This window comes from Panulirus ornatus, chromosome 7 (assembly GCF_036320965.1).
Source record: "Panulirus ornatus isolate Po-2019 chromosome 7, ASM3632096v1, whole genome shotgun sequence".
NCBI lineage: Eukaryota > Metazoa > Arthropoda > Malacostraca > Decapoda > Palinuridae > Panulirus > Panulirus ornatus.
Window position 1 is genome coordinate 47377643 of NC_092230.1, and position 18368 is coordinate 47396010.

The window sequence follows — 18368 nt, forward strand, 5'->3', positions numbered from 1 at the left end:
TAAATGTAGTGAGCACCCTAGCCATATACTCAATATATATAGTTTCATGCAGACAAACATAAAACCAAGCTACATAACTTTGAACGTATTTTCAGATGTTGAAAAAATATCAGAGGAATTACAGAAATCAGATCCGATTATTATATGGGTGGTGTGACTTAGGGGGAGAAATTTGGGTTATATCTCTTTCCAAGTCCTTTTAAGATTTAGTTTTAGCTGCCCTAGTTAGTGATATTCATGAAGTGTCAGACTGCATGATAAAGTAAAGGGAAACCACCTGAAAGGAAGTTATGAAGCTTTGTTTCCAAGTATTATATAAAGGCCAGCCATCCCACTTTCTGGTAGTGTGTCTTTTTGACGACTGTGTAGTTTAGGTAGGGAGGTGGGATACTATCAAGATGGGCATGCAGCATTACAAGACTCCACCTGCTTGGGGTTGCACTATGAATGAAAAGTCACCATTCAAAGTCACATTCCAACAGACCTCCCTCTTTCCAGTGCAAGACCTAATAATCCTGCATTTATTCACATTTACTTTCAACTTTCCTACACACAATCTCTCAAACTCAGGTACCAGCATCTGCAGCTTCTCACTCATATCTGCCACCAGCACTGGGAAATTATCAAATAACAACTGATTCGCCTCTCAGGATCCCCCACCCTCAACAAGCATCGCTGGTTCAAATCAGTAGAAAAAAAATTGAAAAATAGCATCCATAAACATACACCTATATGATTAAAAGCCATCTGGGTAAATATCTTCATTTGTGCGAGAAGCCAGAGAGAAGACCATGAAATAAATGCAACACAACACAACACAATAAAATTTTTTAAGTTAGTCACAGTGCTTATCAAGCAAAATCACTTATTACCATAATCTAACAGTTTTGAAGGGACTGCAGATATAACACTAACCTGAAATCTAACTGAGCCATTGACATGAAAATCAAAGATGGAAGAGAGAAGGTCCCAACAAACGTGTTAAGACCCTTGGCCTCAGTCTGTGAGATGAGATTGCATCGCCCTGCCAGATATCTGTGGACAAATTATGTGGGCGTTATTTCAAAATAAATATGGAATGACAACTCTATCATATACAGTGCTAACATATACAGTGATTACAAGTGTCAAATGGGAAATACCCCAATTAACCTCTTCCAGAGGATTACACTAAGATGGTTTACTAGAAAAGTTTTGTTGATAGTTGTGTAATAACTTGCAAGGAAATGGAAAGTTGGGGAGAGAAAAAATTCCAAAAGAGTAAACAATATACTTGACTCAGATAAGACACCCATAAGAAGGTGAAAGATGGAAAAAATCCCTCATAGTGGATGGAATTACAGCACAAAATTGAGGAATGGAGGTGATGTGGTGATAAGAATGCTTGCACATAATATGTGTTCATGGAAACTCATGATGGTGCCAATACAACTGGACAGAATCATTGAGTGCCTCTGTACAAAGGTAAGGTTGGAAGTATGCATGTACACACTACTGAGCATACCAGGGTGAAGAAGATGCCAGTGTGCGAAATAAGTGAAGAGCAGGGATATCTTCTGCATGTACGTGGTATGAAAAGAAATATTTTCAGAATTGCTTAATTTGTCTTCTTAACAAAGAGTTGAGTACAAAGCACTTTTATGTGTGGAAGTCCATTTTCACTTTAACACACAGGGTGAGTTTGAGCAAGTTTATATGACATATGAACCTGATGTACCCCATCAAGGAGTAATGATGACAGATACATGACAGACAAATGTATAACTCATATGTTCCAATCCAAAGTTATTATTCGTATTTTTGTGGTAAAATATAAAAATCATGAGCAACAATAATTCTAAACAGTCAGATAAACGTAAATGTATTATCAGAAACCCTAAACTGCTCACAAAACTTTACTATGATTTGATATAGCTGGGTATGAATAGGAGGGATAATGATCTTCACTACCAATGTTGCTAGCCACAAAAATAAGATACCTACCCACAAAGGATGATGGTAAAGCACTCAATGACAGATGGATAGAGGTTGGAGAAAGCCACATCTGAGGGGTTAACATCATCGTCTCCCTCAAAGGTCGCAGTGCTGGAAGCCACCCCTCCCTCCTCTCCTCCAGCCTCACTGAAGTTCATCTTCAAGAATTCTAGCTGCCCATATGCCTGCAGAAGATATATAGCAGAATTAATGTAACATTATTATAGCCCCCCATTATGCCTGTACTGAGATGTATGATTATTTCTGAAGAGATATGGTAGAATTACAAGGAAACATTTCTAGTTGTCCACATATCCACGTTATGAAACCACAGGAAAGCAACTCTAGTTGTCCATAAGTCTACAGAAAAGATATGGAGAAAAACTGGAAAATGTAGATGTTTCTTGGGGAGAAAAATGCTAACTGTTCATGTATCTAAAAGGTTGCTGTATCACGGAAAAGAAATATTTGATATCCATACATCTATCAAGGAAAATGAAAGAAAGAGAGCACAACTGCAGTTAATTTGGTTATGCTGTTAATTAATTCTCTTACATACTGGATCACCCTAAAATCAGTCATGGAAAACCTAATCTAATGACTTAAAAAATTAAATCATATACCAATTAACAGCAAAAATATAACAAAGAAATGGATGGAATCAGTATCATCAATTGTCATACCCACACAAAAACCTGAAATCCATAAAATAATTTTCCCTGTATGAATGTAATTCTTTGATAACTTCATCTTGCTTTCATAGTTGAGATACTTCATCTTCCTTTCATAGTTGAGTTACTTTAAGTTTGAAAAAAAAAAACACTTCTTTTCTTTGTCAAGTATTGTTTTGGGTCCTTAAACATATACATATCACTGCCATTCTAAACAAATTGAACAGAATCCACTTATCATCTTCAAGGCTTAATCTTGCTAAGGAAATATCCTCCAACTCGCTGGATTTGATACAACCCATCTGTACTGAAATTTTCATGAGCTTCCAAAAGGCACAGAAACATAAGGCACTGATAATAAACACTGAAATGGAATATTAGCTCCAACTGTACAGATTCAAATAATAAGAATTCCCTTTCAGCAACAATCACTTGTTCACTCCAAGAAACACAGGCACACACTGAGCAATTTCTTATCCCATATTTCCTACTGTTAAAGTTGCCAACAACACATTCTGCCTGGTTTTAAAATACCTGCAATGAAAAAGAGTATAAACCTATAAAACACTGGAATATGAAAACCAAATAAATCAGCATGAAATCACAGTAATAAAAGACTATATAAAGAAATGTTATATATCAAAATAAAAATTCCAAAATGAACCTCTTTCCAATCTTCTGAAGGTTATTCAGCAAAATAAACTTTCACTTGCACCATGATATAGCAGGTAACAGCTGCCATCTACCACTATTTTCTCCACTCACTCTTTTACTCAGTATCCACCACTATTTTCTCCACTCACTCTTTTACTCAGTAAACTTACTAAAGTACTTGCACAGATCCACAAGGGTTAGAGAGGGTATTACAGGGGAAGGCCTTTTTAAGTTGGAGGCTCCAGCCAAAGACAAAAGTCCACACCAAGGCTGGGCCTTAAGTGAAATATGAAGGTTAATGAAAGGGATACGAAGAGATGAGAAGTATTTACAAACTGGCCCTCTTAATATAAGACATCCATAAGTTTCAGGAAACAGACCAATTCAAACAATACAAAATGGGAAGAGGAACTGTAGAAGTGCACATAGTTAGTATTAGATAATCCTCCTGAGAAATGTTAACAACCCATAACAAATACAAGATGATAACAGTGAAGGAGAAGAAACAAAAGTGCACAAGGCAGTAACACACACACTTCTTAAGAGAAATTATTGATTATGGAAAGTTCAATTACAAAAAATAATTGGGTGAATTTGGATTCTCTCGGTGATAGGGAGTCATGAGGATACAAGATTAAAAGACTGCACACGAGAATTTCCAATACCAACACATCAGTGAACATAGTTGGGTGAAAGGGACTAATACACCATAATTGCTAAACATGGATGAAAGGGACTAATACACCACAATTGCTAAACTAGGATGAAAGGGACAATACACCATCACTGCTAGATCTTATCTTTGTGTATAATCAGTGCTAGATCTTATCTTTATGTATACACCAACTTATCTTTATGTATACCAACATGAATACTGAGATTATATGATAAACCAACTGGAAAAAGCGATCATGTAATGTTAAGTATGGCTACATGTTAAATGAAGATGATAAAAGAGCAGAAGTAAGACAAGACAAAGAGGAGATATAACTGAAGAAACTATGCAAACCACAACAATGTCTATGGTAACACAGATTGGGATATGGAATTCAGCAGACAGGAAGCTTGATACAGTATTGAGAGATTCAGTTAAATTTACAATGAAAGAATGGGAATTTGGGTAACTTTGGCCTCAAATGTAAAGGAAAGGATAAGCAGGACAAATACTTTGATAAAGGATGTCAAAAAGCAAAGGAACTTAAAAGATTTTCTTTTACAGTGGCCAACATGGCCAAGGAAAAACACGCCCCAATCAAGGCCAACTTGGGTGAAAGAAAAATTTAAAAGAAGAAAAGTAGAAATTAATAAGGGCTCTCAAGGTGTTTGCAAACCTGACTCTTAAAGGAAGAAAGGTTACTTGAAGAGGGGAAAGACAAAAGAAAGAAGAGAATTACACAGCTTAACCGTGCACGAGAAGTAGGTATCATAACAGCCTATTCTTGAGTGGCTGGTCTTCAAACAGAAAATGTGGGGAGTAGCAGAGAAGCAGCCAAATGGGTGCCATACATCTAAAGCTCATGAGAACAACTGCCAAAATAATACCTGAACATGAGAGAGAGAGAGAGAGAGAGAGAGAGAGAGAGAGAGAGAGAGAGAGAGAGAGAGAGAGAGAGAGAACAGCAATATTACAGCATGCAGAAAAGAAAGGTTGAAGCGAGGTGATGCAAGAAAAATTACCAAGACTAAACGTTATATTTCACTCAAATCAATTGAGAGGTGGAGCATGAACCACCCTAGATACAAAAGAAGCTTTCCATACTTGTGCAAATATGACCCCTAAGGATATGAAACAGTTGCTCACAAGAAAAATAACTACAGCATCTCTACAACAGTCCTAGCTTTTGTTAAAAGTGGAGGATATGGTAACGCCCAACCAGTTTATGCCATTACAAAACTGTTTTTAAGTAATGTATAAGGAAATTGCATATCCAAAATGAGTTTCTTATAATGTATAACACCAAAATTGGAGTATTTCTCAATCTTGGTAACCACACTTAAAAAGGTGCAAAGAACTAATAAAGAAGGTTTAAAGTTGAGTTACAGTAAGATAATGAAAACAGGAAGGCTATGGGAACATCTGATTTTAACCTTCAACACTAAACCAATCTGATGATTAGACCAATCTGATGATGTTCATAGTAAACAGTGCTTTGAAAGATGCAAATAAGGAGCAACCAGAGGTCATAATAAGAAAGTAAGCATAGCAACATGCTGGAAGATGTAAAGAAGTACTCTGAAAGCATCAGAGAAGTTGGGAAAAGAAGTACTCGGGAAGCATCAGAGAAACTGATGGAATAAGCTATGTACTGAAACTGTAAATGACAAAAATAAAGGATGTGGGTGTTGTATGATTTTGAAGAAAGTTCATGAGATGAGACAACCACACAAACATTTAAATAGATATGATCTGACCAAATATGTCCAGAGGCATGCATGATAGTAAGGAGGCAAAAAGAAGACAAAGGAGAGCGAGTCTGGCTTTCTTAATTAGGAAAAACAATAAGATTCAAGAAATTTGGATGGATGGCCGGCTAAAACAGTACATAATGGGTAGAAGAACAGTAGGAAAGACAGTGGTACTGATAATTTACAATCCTCCATAGAACAGTAATTAACCTGAACATATATTCTGAAATATATGAAGCAACAATCAGGCTGGTTAAAGAAGCAACAAGTCACATACTCCTCTGGGATTGTAAAGTTCTAATAACAGGGAGCTTCATTTACCTGGAAACTGGCCAGGAGAATTAAGATTCCCATGGAGAGAGAAATTCATCGAGACAGCTTCTCGAGTGTCTACAGGAAAGTTTCCTGTGTCAGCATGTATCTGTGCTGGAGGGGGAACAAGGACAACTGATGCCATGGAAAGTCACCCTGTAATGCCTGATTCTTATTATGTGGTTCATGAGGAAGAAAATTACAACAGAAATTACATTCACAAGGGAGATGAAATTGTGGAAATCAGAGACCTACAGAATTTCTCGAGAACATAAACTGGAAAATGGAGTGCAACAGCCAAAATATGGGTCATTGTTGAGAGGTTTTGTGAAATCTGTATCAAAAGGGTAAGAACATGGAATGGAGATCAGGTTCAATATAAGATGCCAAAAAGTGAAATATCTTAGAGATGTACTAAGAAGGAGATAAAAGTGGTGAGCAACCATCCAGCATTGAATAGGTACAATATATGAAAGCATGGACTGACTATAGCAAGTTAAGGAAGGAGCAGAGTAACTCTGAAAGAAATGTCTCTCCATACATGCTTAGGAAGTATGCAAAAGCACTTGACTGACTGCTGTTCAATAAATCATTAAAAAAAAGACATTAGCAAACCTATACTTGTAATGAGATGTACTTGCCAAAAATAAATTAATACATAAGTACCCATCTACTGGGCTTCAATTCTTAACATTTACCACGTTAATTTGGTCTACGATAGACTTTTTTTTATATAAAAATGTCGGTTAATCTAACAAAAGTGAAGTGATTTTCATCAAACTTCAAAATACCTTCTTAGTTATAAAACATCAATACTTCTCCCCTTTAATGGAGTCTTAAAAGGATCTTATCAAAGGATCTTAAGTGTGTTAACATTAGCTCCTGAATTAATCAAACTACATAAGTGATTTTTTTCATTTCTTTAGGGGGGAGACAAAAATATGGTCCCATACCCTTAGGCTTTCACATATCATTTCCACATACTTGGTTCACAACAAACAACTCAGGTTACTGGTATCATTTTGAAGAATGCTGTCTTTCTGAATACTGATATGCAAGTAAACTCATTTACTGGCTATTTCCCAGCAATTCAGTGTATGTCAAGGTATACCTCTATCCATTTGCTTCATTCGTTTTGTGGATTTTCACTAAAATATGAAATAAGCCTGGTAGGAGTTACAGAAGGAAATCCATTTCTTTTCTTTGTTTTGTTCCACTAAAAATCCTGAACATTCAATCTAACTCCGATCATGGTATTTTTCCTTAGATATTTATGGATTTTAGATCTTCATGTCAAAAAGTAAGTTCAGTTACTTATAAATAAACTATCATAGCTAGTAGAGCTTATGGGTACATACTAAGCTGGGTTATGCTGTTCGCTATCACTGGTAGCAAATGCTAAGTACATAACTAAAACTAAGGTCACAGCTGACTGGGGCTGGATTGGAACATACCTCAGACTGGACTATTGTGGTACAGTTATTCTTTAACCAAGGGACAAAGCAAGTCTATCATGAATATTGATGAAAATCATATAACTGACTTTGTTACACTTAAAGAGATAAAAGGTGAATGCTCAGGATGTTAGGGTAAGGTCTTCATAGGTTCTGATGACTTTTTAAGTAGTGTATTAGCATCTCTAATTAAACCCAAGTTTTCCCAGATATATTACTGTTGCCTTGTTTAATACAGAGTAATAAAATATAGTCTCCAAACCAAGCTCTGCAGGAAGTTTTGTCATCAAAATAAATCATACAAGGCAATTTGCTAATTAGCTTTGATACAGATTTAAAGTGATGAATTACTAAGCCTTACCTAATGTTGTTTAAAATAACAATGCTCTAAAAATAGCACTCTGTTGTCTGCGAAAATGACAATCATTGTAGAGCAACAATGTTCAGCGTCCAAAGTTACGAGCAATATGGAAGTAAACTAGTAAATCACCACTATGTAAAAATGAAAAATCAGAATTAAAAGTTCTTTTCACAAAATCATTTTTACAGTCTACAATTATGTTTCACACTATATAATACCAGCAAAAGTAAACTCAGTACAATAATAAACAAAAAGCTCCAAGCTTTCAACTGTATTTCAAACCATTTTCAAGGATGGTATCCTTAAAAATAGCTTGAAATAGAGTCAAAAGCTTGGAGCTTCTGTGCTTAATTTTCCAGCGAGTTTACTTATATAAGTGATTTGTGTATATGTGACTTTCTGCAAAAAATAAGACTGGTACATACTATGATATTGGTACGTGAAAGATTCACGTAAGATTGGAAGATGTGGGAAGGGTAAAGCCTTACCTGCATGTCGTTCTCCCCTCACAAAAAATTTCAATTCCTTCTATAGATTATTTGTTTTCATGAGGAAAAGAATAAACCAGCACAACTAAATGACCTCCATCCCTCCTACAAGTGGCACTTCACAGGAAGTCATATTAGGTATATTTTTGGATATGTTATTGGCTTTTTGTATGTTCTACAACAGTCCTACACACAAAATGCCTCCTGCCTCACCAGTCTTCACAGTAATTCCTGCAGGAAGAACTACTCCATAGTACCAGCATTTCTCTTTCCCATTTCGATTCCGTTAAATTCTTGTTCCTATCAATCCCATGGGATTTTAATCCCAACCAAAGCATCCCTAGGGTGGGCTACCCTCACCGTCACATGGATCTGCTGGGGATGCAGGTGAGGCAGTCTTGATGGTTGTCCTAATCACATAAATGCCACTATACGTCCATTATCTGTTATCATGTGGTCCAGGTATTCCTACCTATACGTACACCACAATGTGGTTGGCCATACCCACAACAGTAGGAGGTGGTACGGATGTTCCACTTATGCAATGCCATTCTGGGAAATGTTGTTCACGAGGAGTAATGGGTAGTTTCCCATTGCCCACTCACATATACACACACACACACACACATCCCACATTTAACATCCTTGCTCAGATGGAGGAACATCCCGCACTCCTCGAGGACGTTATCATCAACACTCAGAATGCTTACAGGACGAGGAACATCAGGCAGTAGAATATATATCCCGATATATGGAGCACTAAGCAGCTGGGTGATGCAGCTCCGGCCCCAGCATCCCACCGTAACGTAGTACTACACCAGGCTGGCCCTGATCTCATGGTTGCCCAGTACCACCACAACAACCAATTATTCATCTCAATCATACTTAATTGATGTCATCTTACTTAACACCACATTAACACATCATTCAACATCCTCCACATCTCTTAGACCTACTGGTTTTTTTCCATACTGATTACATTGCGTCATACATAACATTAGTTCACCAATGATTATATTAACGGATGAAGGAATGTATCTCGTAATCCATATGAAACTCTTGAGAAGATAATATTGGTTCATCTATATTTATATGTGATATTCATAAATCTGTGAATATATATATTTCTATAATCACGAAGACCAAACATAAAATGCTGGCCATTATATATGGCACCTTACATGGTCATGGTGTTGCATAAAATATTGGTTGCCTAGTTGCATACGTATTCAGTTGTCGACCGTAAATCATATTCATCTTTCTTTTGTATCATAAACATGAAAAGCGTTTTGAAAACTTTATGCAAATACAGAGTCCATATTTAATCAACTTTGCATAGATGATCAATCATCAAAATAAAATACCTACATTCACGAATCTTTTGCAAAATAGCTGAAATGTTAAGTATATTTTACCTGAACAATGAATGTATGGTAAAACCAATCATTGTCTCAGCAATTCCGCAAATAAATCCATTATATTTCTGGCAAAATTCCTGATTTGAGTATTCAATTACCACACAAAGTGCACCACTTGCAACATGTTATAGTAGAAATCAAAATTCACTTGTAAACATTAATTTTCTAAAAATAATAATACTAATACTAATACTAATACTAATAATAATAATAATAATAATAATAATATATGTCAAATAAGTTACAGAAAATTTTTAAAACTAAAGTAAGATTTATAACATGCCTTACATACTATTTGGTCTTGGCCAATTTTCTTTATACTAGCCTACACAATGACGAGTAAATCTATAAATAGATTTATTAATAGAATATCCAGTCAACATAAAACAAGAATAAAACAACTCAAATATAACTGACACCACCGTAATGACTCGAGATGTGGTCCTCCTACCTACAGACCCTGTTTATCTACCTTGTGACTCATAAGCTAAGCTCAGTTACTACACCACTGACAATCAGTTTTCCTTCCTTTCCTTCTCTTCCTTCCCAACCTAAGGCAGTTGTTCACGAGAAAAAAAAAAAAGGCGGGGAAGGGGGGGCGGGTCTGAAACATTTAGCTTTGATGGCAAGAAGTTAAGGGTTCCTTGCCGACCTAACCTCCTCAGAACCAGAGCAAATACCTAAAAAAAAAAAAAGTACTTCAAAGGTTCTATACTGTCTCTTGCTATCTTCCCTCTCTTTGTAAGTGATCATCTTTCGACGAGCAATCTTCATTTTATGTTAATGACCCATATTCACTTAGTATATGACACTTCTTTATTCATTATTCCACGCCTTACTTCGACTTCCATCCGCACCACACATCATCATGTCTGAGAGAAGCAGACTTAATCTAGTCAAATCTAGGGTTTCTATACACCTGAAATTCCCATTAGCTTTGTTATTACCATTGAAGATTCTCTTTGTTTACCCCCTCGACTCTTGTCAATATACCAACAGAATTATTGAGATATCCGAGGGGTGTCTACTGACACGTCTTAAGGAAAATTTGATATATGGCTGATGTCGATTACATTTTCAACTTAATTACAATTCAGGAGATAAGCGGCGGCAGAATGTCATTCACCAAGCACATCACGTAGTGAGCACCATACATTAAGCCTTAGCAGAAAAATTCGTCGTGAACATTCATATATACGTAGGAACGCCTTATCTTTTTGAGATCTTATCATACTAATATTGCCGTCTGGTTGGGAAAACAATAAAACCAGCAGTCCATTTGTTTAAACGTCTGGTCGACAGTTGGTTCATCATAGCATTCTTGTTCACCTCTCAACTAGAACCTCTTTCCTTTGACTCATCAGAAGAATGGTATGAGTTTAAGAGCATAACAGGCGGGAAGTTCCTGAATCATCGAATCAGGAGCTATTGCTCAACGTTTCAAAAAGGAATCAGACCAGGACATATATGAGACCAGCGAGGAAGTGGGAAATGTGATTACCAACAAAAATAAGAGCTATCCGAAGAATATCTACAGAAATAGTTGAAATAAAATTTGATATATGGCCAATGCTGATACCCAATTGTCCTTGGTTTGAGTCGTGGCGGTTGGATAGTGTCTCAGTGTTATTCAAGAAGATGCACGGAAGAGAGCGCAATGCACTTGCCCTGCCATCATGACCAAATTTCGCCATAGATACTGGCTTGTAGGAAGTCTCTCTCTCTCTCTCTCTCTCTCTTACATGTATGATTCAGTCTTTTGCTCTTGGTAGATGGTTGCATACATGCCTCTTCCTCTCGTTATGTAACAGTGCAGCCAATAGATCACCACGTCCCATGGATGTTATGTGAGCATTGGAAACTTAAAGGAGCGACAGTTCGCTGTCTGCCTTTCCCTTCATTATTACCACGAGGGAATTCTTTACTTCCTTGAGCTCCCCCCCCCCCCCCCTACAATGTGTCATCTTAAGTCTGGTATAATCGCAAGTAATATTGTTTCATTTACCCCCACTCAAGTGAAGGCTGTTTCAGAGCAATTGTTCAGCTTCAAAAAGCCATATGGCAAGTCAGCTCTCCATCCTAGGCCTAAAAGATATGCGGAGGCGATGCGTCGCCTACCTCAGTGATTAAGCAGACCTAACATCAGCAGAAGCTGAACCCGAGAGTGAATAATCTATCTTTTCTGGGGCTGTAACTGGCCACCAAGATCTTCCTGCGTACACTACACACAGAGGAAACAATGCCAAGTGATATCTAACCTTCTAACTAAGGCTTCGGAAGGTATAAAGAGGAGTTATCACAAAAGAGTAAGTCCAGCGTTAAATATTTTGAATCCTATGCACAAGTTTTCATTCGTACATGCATGTTCGACAAGCCTGTATAAAGTACAGAAATATATGCAGCGTAGAAATATACGAAATGCTAACCATAACTCCTGAACAAACAATCATTATCACTTGATGTGGCACAAGACATGTATATAATGAAGAATAGGAATGTGAGAACCTGATCAAACATTGTATCATCCTCATGTTTAACAGTTTTTCTCTCTATCCTTTCAGACATACGACTTATATTATATGACAGGGAATATGCTGCCTCGTATAATTAGAATGACCATTAACATTTACTGATACAGTACGGAGTCTTACTCGTTATACAACTTATTGCATTAGCTACACCCTAATCATATTAATATTACCTGTAAAATCCTGATATCCAAACCTGGTTATATTTGTTTTGCTCCTAATTATACTAGTTATCCTTGTAGTTATATCTGTTCTAATAATGATGATACTACCTCTACTAATAGTTATACCAAGTCTTATACAGATTATATTATTCTAATAGTGGTTATATTAGTTGAACTACTAACTGTAAACGTTCTATTGAGTTATATTAGTTATATCATTGAACATAGTTCTACCAGTGTTTACATTAGTTCTTATTTTAACAGTTTTACTAGTGTTTCTACTAGTTCAACTAATGGTTATCATTAGTTTGGTAGTAGTTATATGTTGTACGTTTGACAGTATCAGTTCTATTACTAGTTACCTCAGCTCTACCATTACTAGTCCCTGGTATACATAAAGAGTAGGTCAGGTATGCTACTGACGTGGGAGCTGAGGAGGTTAATGTTAGAAGTTAGGTCAGGTTTGGTACTAACGTGGGAGCTGGGGAGGTTAATGTTAGAAGTTAGGTCTGGTATGGTACTGACGTGGGAGCTGGGGAGGTTAATGTTAGAAGTTATGTCAGGTACGCTATTGACCTGGGAGCTGGGGAGCTTAGCATTAGAGGTTAGGTTAGGTACTGACCCAGGAGTTGGGGAGGGTAACGTCAGAAGTTAAGCTGGGGAGCTTAACATTAGAGGTTAGGTTAGGTATGGTACTGACCTGGGAGCTGGGGAGGTTAAGGTTGGTCTCCAGGTTGGCCACTGGGGAGAACCGCATGCGGCACGGCAGCGGAAGGTCGAACACACCATAGTGGAATACCTATCCGAGGAAGACAGGAAAATTAGGCTAAAAATTATTACTCAATGATTAAACAAAATAAATGTGAGGGGGAGCCATCATATCTCCCGCCACAAGCCATAACAATGGGGGTTCAAGTCAAGAGGAAATTGTTATATTTATTGATAATTATCTGTACAGTCATTAGCGCTTAACCAATGGGCAGAGGTTTGTCTGTTCTTGTTGTGGTGAGGAAGGGAACACAGACCTCAAAGAGGCGGAAGTCTCATGCTTTGACACCCTCCTTCCTTCCCCCCCACTGTTCCCCACACCTTCTCCCGCATCCACGGGAATGTGGAGGCTTGGTGGAGGGGTTTCTCATGAGTTTACATGAGAAAGACAGACAACAATGTTTCCTTTTTGGGTTTATATCTAATTCCTGGACACATGATCGTTATTCTTCATAAAACTGGAAAAGTAAGTTACCAATTTCCATATATATATATATATATATATATATATATATATATATATATATATATATATATATATATATATATATATATACATATATATATATATATATATATATATATATATATATATATATATATATATATATATATATATATATATATATATATATATATCGCTAACGAGAGAAAAGCCAACAATTAAAACAAAAAATATATTTTTCTTCATCCGTCAGTCATTGCCACACGATGTTGACTAGCTATATAGTGAAGTATAGTATGTAGTAATCATGATGGCTTCTCGTCCACCGTTGTACAATACCTGTGCTGACACACACACACACACACACACACACATGAAAAAAAAAAAAAGGAAAGGAGCGGGGGAAGGGAGGGAAACATTACGGTTAATATTCGATATATTGCTCAGACTTCCTTTATGTTGCAGGCTCTGAGCCATAATAATTCATTTTGTCACTCCACTGGATCCGTGTCCTTTTTACAGATATCAAACCCAGGCAAACTAGACCATTATTTATGATTATTTTTCCCGACATTTTCTGAGAACAGAGGTGACAAAGGGGGTGTGGGTGGTGATAATACTGGAGGCGAGTGGGTCGTGGGTCCTTGTGACACCCCCCCCCCCCCCCCCGGATAACCACGAGAGACCATAATGACTCGTTAAGATTATTATCTTAAGTCCAAGAATCCCTATTATGAGTATCTTGCATCCTTGAGACTACAAACAATCCACACAGAAGCAGGGAAAGGGTGGCCTCCTTTGGAGCGAGAAGGTCCTTGGGGAGATGGTACAAATTCTTTTCGTCCACTCACTGATAACGACACAGCCTCGCTGAAGGTAGACTCCTCACTCGCGGTTTAACCTCCTGCAGGCAGAGTCCGGTAACACTACCTTACCTTACCGCCCCCAAGAGTTTCTTCTATCCTTCTGAGGCTCCTGCAGCTCTCAGGAAGCTGGCCACGTCCACCTGTCGGGACTGTAGGTTATAAAGTGTCGCGATGTATGTGCGTCTACGTGAACGGATTGCAGTGTAACTGTGAAGTAAGTGTTCGGTGTCTTCTCAATAGCAGTTGCATCACAGGCATGAAGAGTCTTGGTATATGCTGAACCGGTGTTTAGCTGTGTTGAAGTCATGGCTGATGTCCAGACCACAAGTAGGGGAGTGTGACTCGTGTTTGTCTGGGGAGTTTAACTCGTGTTTGTCTGGGGAGTGTGACTCGTCTTTGTCTGGGGAGTGTGACTCGTGTTTGTCTGGGGAGTTTAACTCGTGTTTGTCTGGGGAGTGTGACTCGTCTTTGTCTGGGGAGTGTAACTCGTGTTTGTCTGGGGAGTGTAACTCGTGTTTGTCTGGGGAGTGTGACTCGTGTTTGTCTGGGGAGTGTGACTCGTGTTTGTCTGGGGAGTGTGGTTTCTGATGGGTGGTGTGTGTGTCCGAAAGGTTGGAGTTTAAGAGTTGGGGCGTTCGGATCGGTTGCTAAGAGCCTGCCACGTCATATCATTAGCTGTGTGTTTTATCAATGTTCTATCTGAAGAGGTCGGGGATGTGTGAGTACAGGTTACTGAAGTTTGAGGCTATTCATTTCTACTTGCGGGTTGATGGTTAGTCATAGAGCAGTTAGGGTGGGAGGGGGGGGGGGGGGGGGGTTTCGTGGTTACATAGAAAATGAGTGTTAAGCTTATTGAGGTGCGACTGTAATGGGAAGATCTTTGTTTCATTGTACATGTGTTGAGAGCTCGTATTTCCTAACCGTTTAGAGACTGATATGAGTCCTCTATTTTGCGTGGTCTGCAGGCGGTGAAGCACAGTTTAAAATGGAGCGGATGAATTGCTTGTAGAAGCTGCTCTGGGAAACGCACACACATAACCCCCGCCATTTCATGTATGGCGGGGTGGCAATAGGAATGGATGAAGGCAGCAAGTATGAATATGTACATATGTATACATGTATATGTCTGTGTATTTATACGTTGAAATATATAGGTATGTATATGTGCGTGTGTGGGCGTGTATGTATATACATGTGTATATGGGTGGGTTGGGCCATTCTTTCGTCTTTTTCCTTGCGCTACCTCGCAATAAATATATATATATATATATATATATATATATATATATATATATATATATATATATATATATATATATATATATATATATATATATATTACGATCATTGTATTGACTGGAGTAATGCCATCTCAGTTATTTACTCTAACTCCAGTACCACGAGAAATATCATTGAATCTTCTATCATTAAACACACAACGAATTATAATCATAATATTAGTGATGGTCTATACAAACTGGATAACTTTATTGTTGATAGAATTTGTAAACAATTCACCTTCTTGCCCACCTAATAGGTTTATGATACGCTCATTGTCTGTCTTGGACAATCACGTGCTTACCAAATAGCTTCCTAGCTACGTCTCTTCGTTGTATATCAACTGTTATATTTCTCTCTTGTGTCTTCCCTGATGATGTGATTATTACACGAAAGTGCACGTGGGAACTTATCGTGTTTCATTTTCCGCGTGGACTCTTAAGAATATACTTGATCACGCCCAAAATTGTGATCCTTTCTAATATATATATATATATATATATATATATATATATATATATATATATATATATATATATATATAGAGAGAGAGAGAGAGAGAGAGAGAGAGAGAGAGAGAGAGAGAGAGAGAGATATATGGATATAGCGAGGTAGCACCAGAAACAGACGGTGAAAGGCCACATCCATCATCTAGTGTAATGCACCGAAACCACAGCTCCCTATCCACATCTAAGCCCCACAGACCTTTCCATGGTTTACCCCAGACGCTTCACATGCCCTGGTGCAGTTCACTAATAGCACGTTGACCCCAGTATACCACATCGTCCACGGTAAACCATGGAAAGGTCTTTGTGCATAGGGAGCTGTGGTTTCGGTGCATTACACATGACAGCTGGAGAATGGATGTGAGCAGGTGTGGCCTTTCTTCGTGTGTCCCTGGCGCTACGTCGCTGACGCGGGAAACGGCTATAAAAAATCTGACTTTGTATCTCCTTTAGACATCAACGATACAGTCTGTCATATATCAAGATAAATTTTCTTTACCTGAATATTTACAACATCATGATTATTCTCAAGTGTCAACAACATTGATAAGTTTTGGTTTTATCTTTATGTTTCGCTAGTCACTGGCCTGGCCCCCGTGTGACCATCCAGGGAAACCCTACCTAGCTGTAACAGAAGAGTACATAAGTTCCAGATCTACACATACATTTAAGAAATACAAAATACAAAATAATTTTCTTTTTGTCTTCTAAGCGAGAACTGGTGCATAAGTTAGCGTCCTTTCAGAAAGTTTCGCTGTATTTTCCTGAAGTTTACAATAAACAGCGGGAAATGATTGAGATTTTTTTTTTCCTCAGTGTTATGGCTGAGGTACAGCTCTGCCTGGGTCACCAGGTAACGTACAGGTGAGGGACGCTGGCATGTATAGCGGGGCGCCAGATAGAAATTTCACATCATCTCAAACCCAACACATTAAATAAACAATAAACAATCATATAATTTTTTTTGTTTTCCACACTTGATCTTGGTTTATCGCGTGGGCGAGGGTAGCGCCAGGAATAGAGGAAGAAAGGCCACATCCGCTCACATCCTTTCTCTAGCTGTCATGTGTCATGCACCGAAACCACAGCTCCCCATCCACAACCAGGCCCCACAGACCTTTTCATGGTTTACCCCAGACGCTTCACATGCCCTGCTTCAGTCCATTGACAGCACGTCGACCCCTGCATATCACATCGTTCCTATTCACTCCATTCCCTCTAAGGCTCAGAGAACTGAGTTTTAGAGGAGAAATTCTCACTTGGCACCTTCTCTGTTCCTTCCTTTGGAAAAGTAAAAACAGGAGGGGTGGATTTCCAGCCTCTCTCCCACCCCTTTTAGTCGCCTTCTACGACACGCAGGGAATACGTGGGAAGTATTCTTTCACCCCTATCACACACACACACACACACACACACACATATATACATACATACATACATACATACACACACACACACACACACACACACACACATACATACATACATACATACATACATACACACACACACACACACACACACACACACACGTGTGTGTGTGTGTGTGTGTGTGTATGTATGTATGTATGTATGTATGTGTGTGTGTGTGTGTGTGTGTGTGTGTGTGTGTGTGTGTGTGTGTGTGATACCTTACACATCACTTTTAAGTAACTATTGCCTAATATCAAGCAGTCACATTAACACAGTAAACAATATCCATCTTACCTGACGACAGTCGAAGCCCATTTTGAGTGACGTTCGTCACAATTTCAATTTTCCAATATATTTTCCTCGTTTTCGGCGGTGTGGTCACACCGAGGCGTCCCCTGCATAGTACGATGGTTCGTTCCTAGTGATGATAGGCAGGTGAGTGTGTGGGGACCGGACACACCAGTTGGTATGTTACATGTGTGGCCGGGTGGAGGACCATCCATCATGGTTTCTGGTCCGGTGCGACGCCCGACACCCGGCTATATAGCCTACCTTGGCACTGGCCACACCCACCCTGGGCACAGGCCTTCCCCAACCCCACCATCCATCCCCTGGGGGAGGGATGTACTCTTACCTCCCCCACGTCGTAACCACGTAGACCC

General features: G+C 38.5%; 1 protein-coding gene across 9 annotated transcripts in view; it reads right to left on the minus strand.

The window, feature by feature from the left end:
• Positions 1 to 18368, minus strand: part of anchor (integral membrane protein GPR155 homolog anchor) — a 131614-nt gene that overhangs the window by 70753 nt on the left and 42493 nt on the right. The window contains exons 2-5 of one of the 9 annotated variants that reach the window (XM_071663725.1): positions 18001 to 18124; positions 13131 to 13229; positions 1984 to 2159; positions 916 to 1035 (exon numbers count right to left, since the gene is read on the minus strand). In XM_071663725.1, coding sequence (XP_071519826.1) covers positions 916 to 1035; positions 1984 to 2159; positions 13131 to 13229; positions 18001 to 18021 — 416 coding nt within the window. In that variant the 5' untranslated portion in view covers positions 18022 to 18124. Of the gene's footprint in view, positions 1 to 915; positions 1036 to 1983; positions 2160 to 2657; positions 3113 to 6026; positions 6075 to 8320; positions 8342 to 8680; positions 8916 to 9030; positions 9165 to 13130; positions 13230 to 18000; positions 18226 to 18368 lie in introns of those variants that run through there. The other 8 variants (XM_071663726.1, XM_071663733.1, XM_071663730.1 and 5 more) reach the window with 8 other exon arrangements.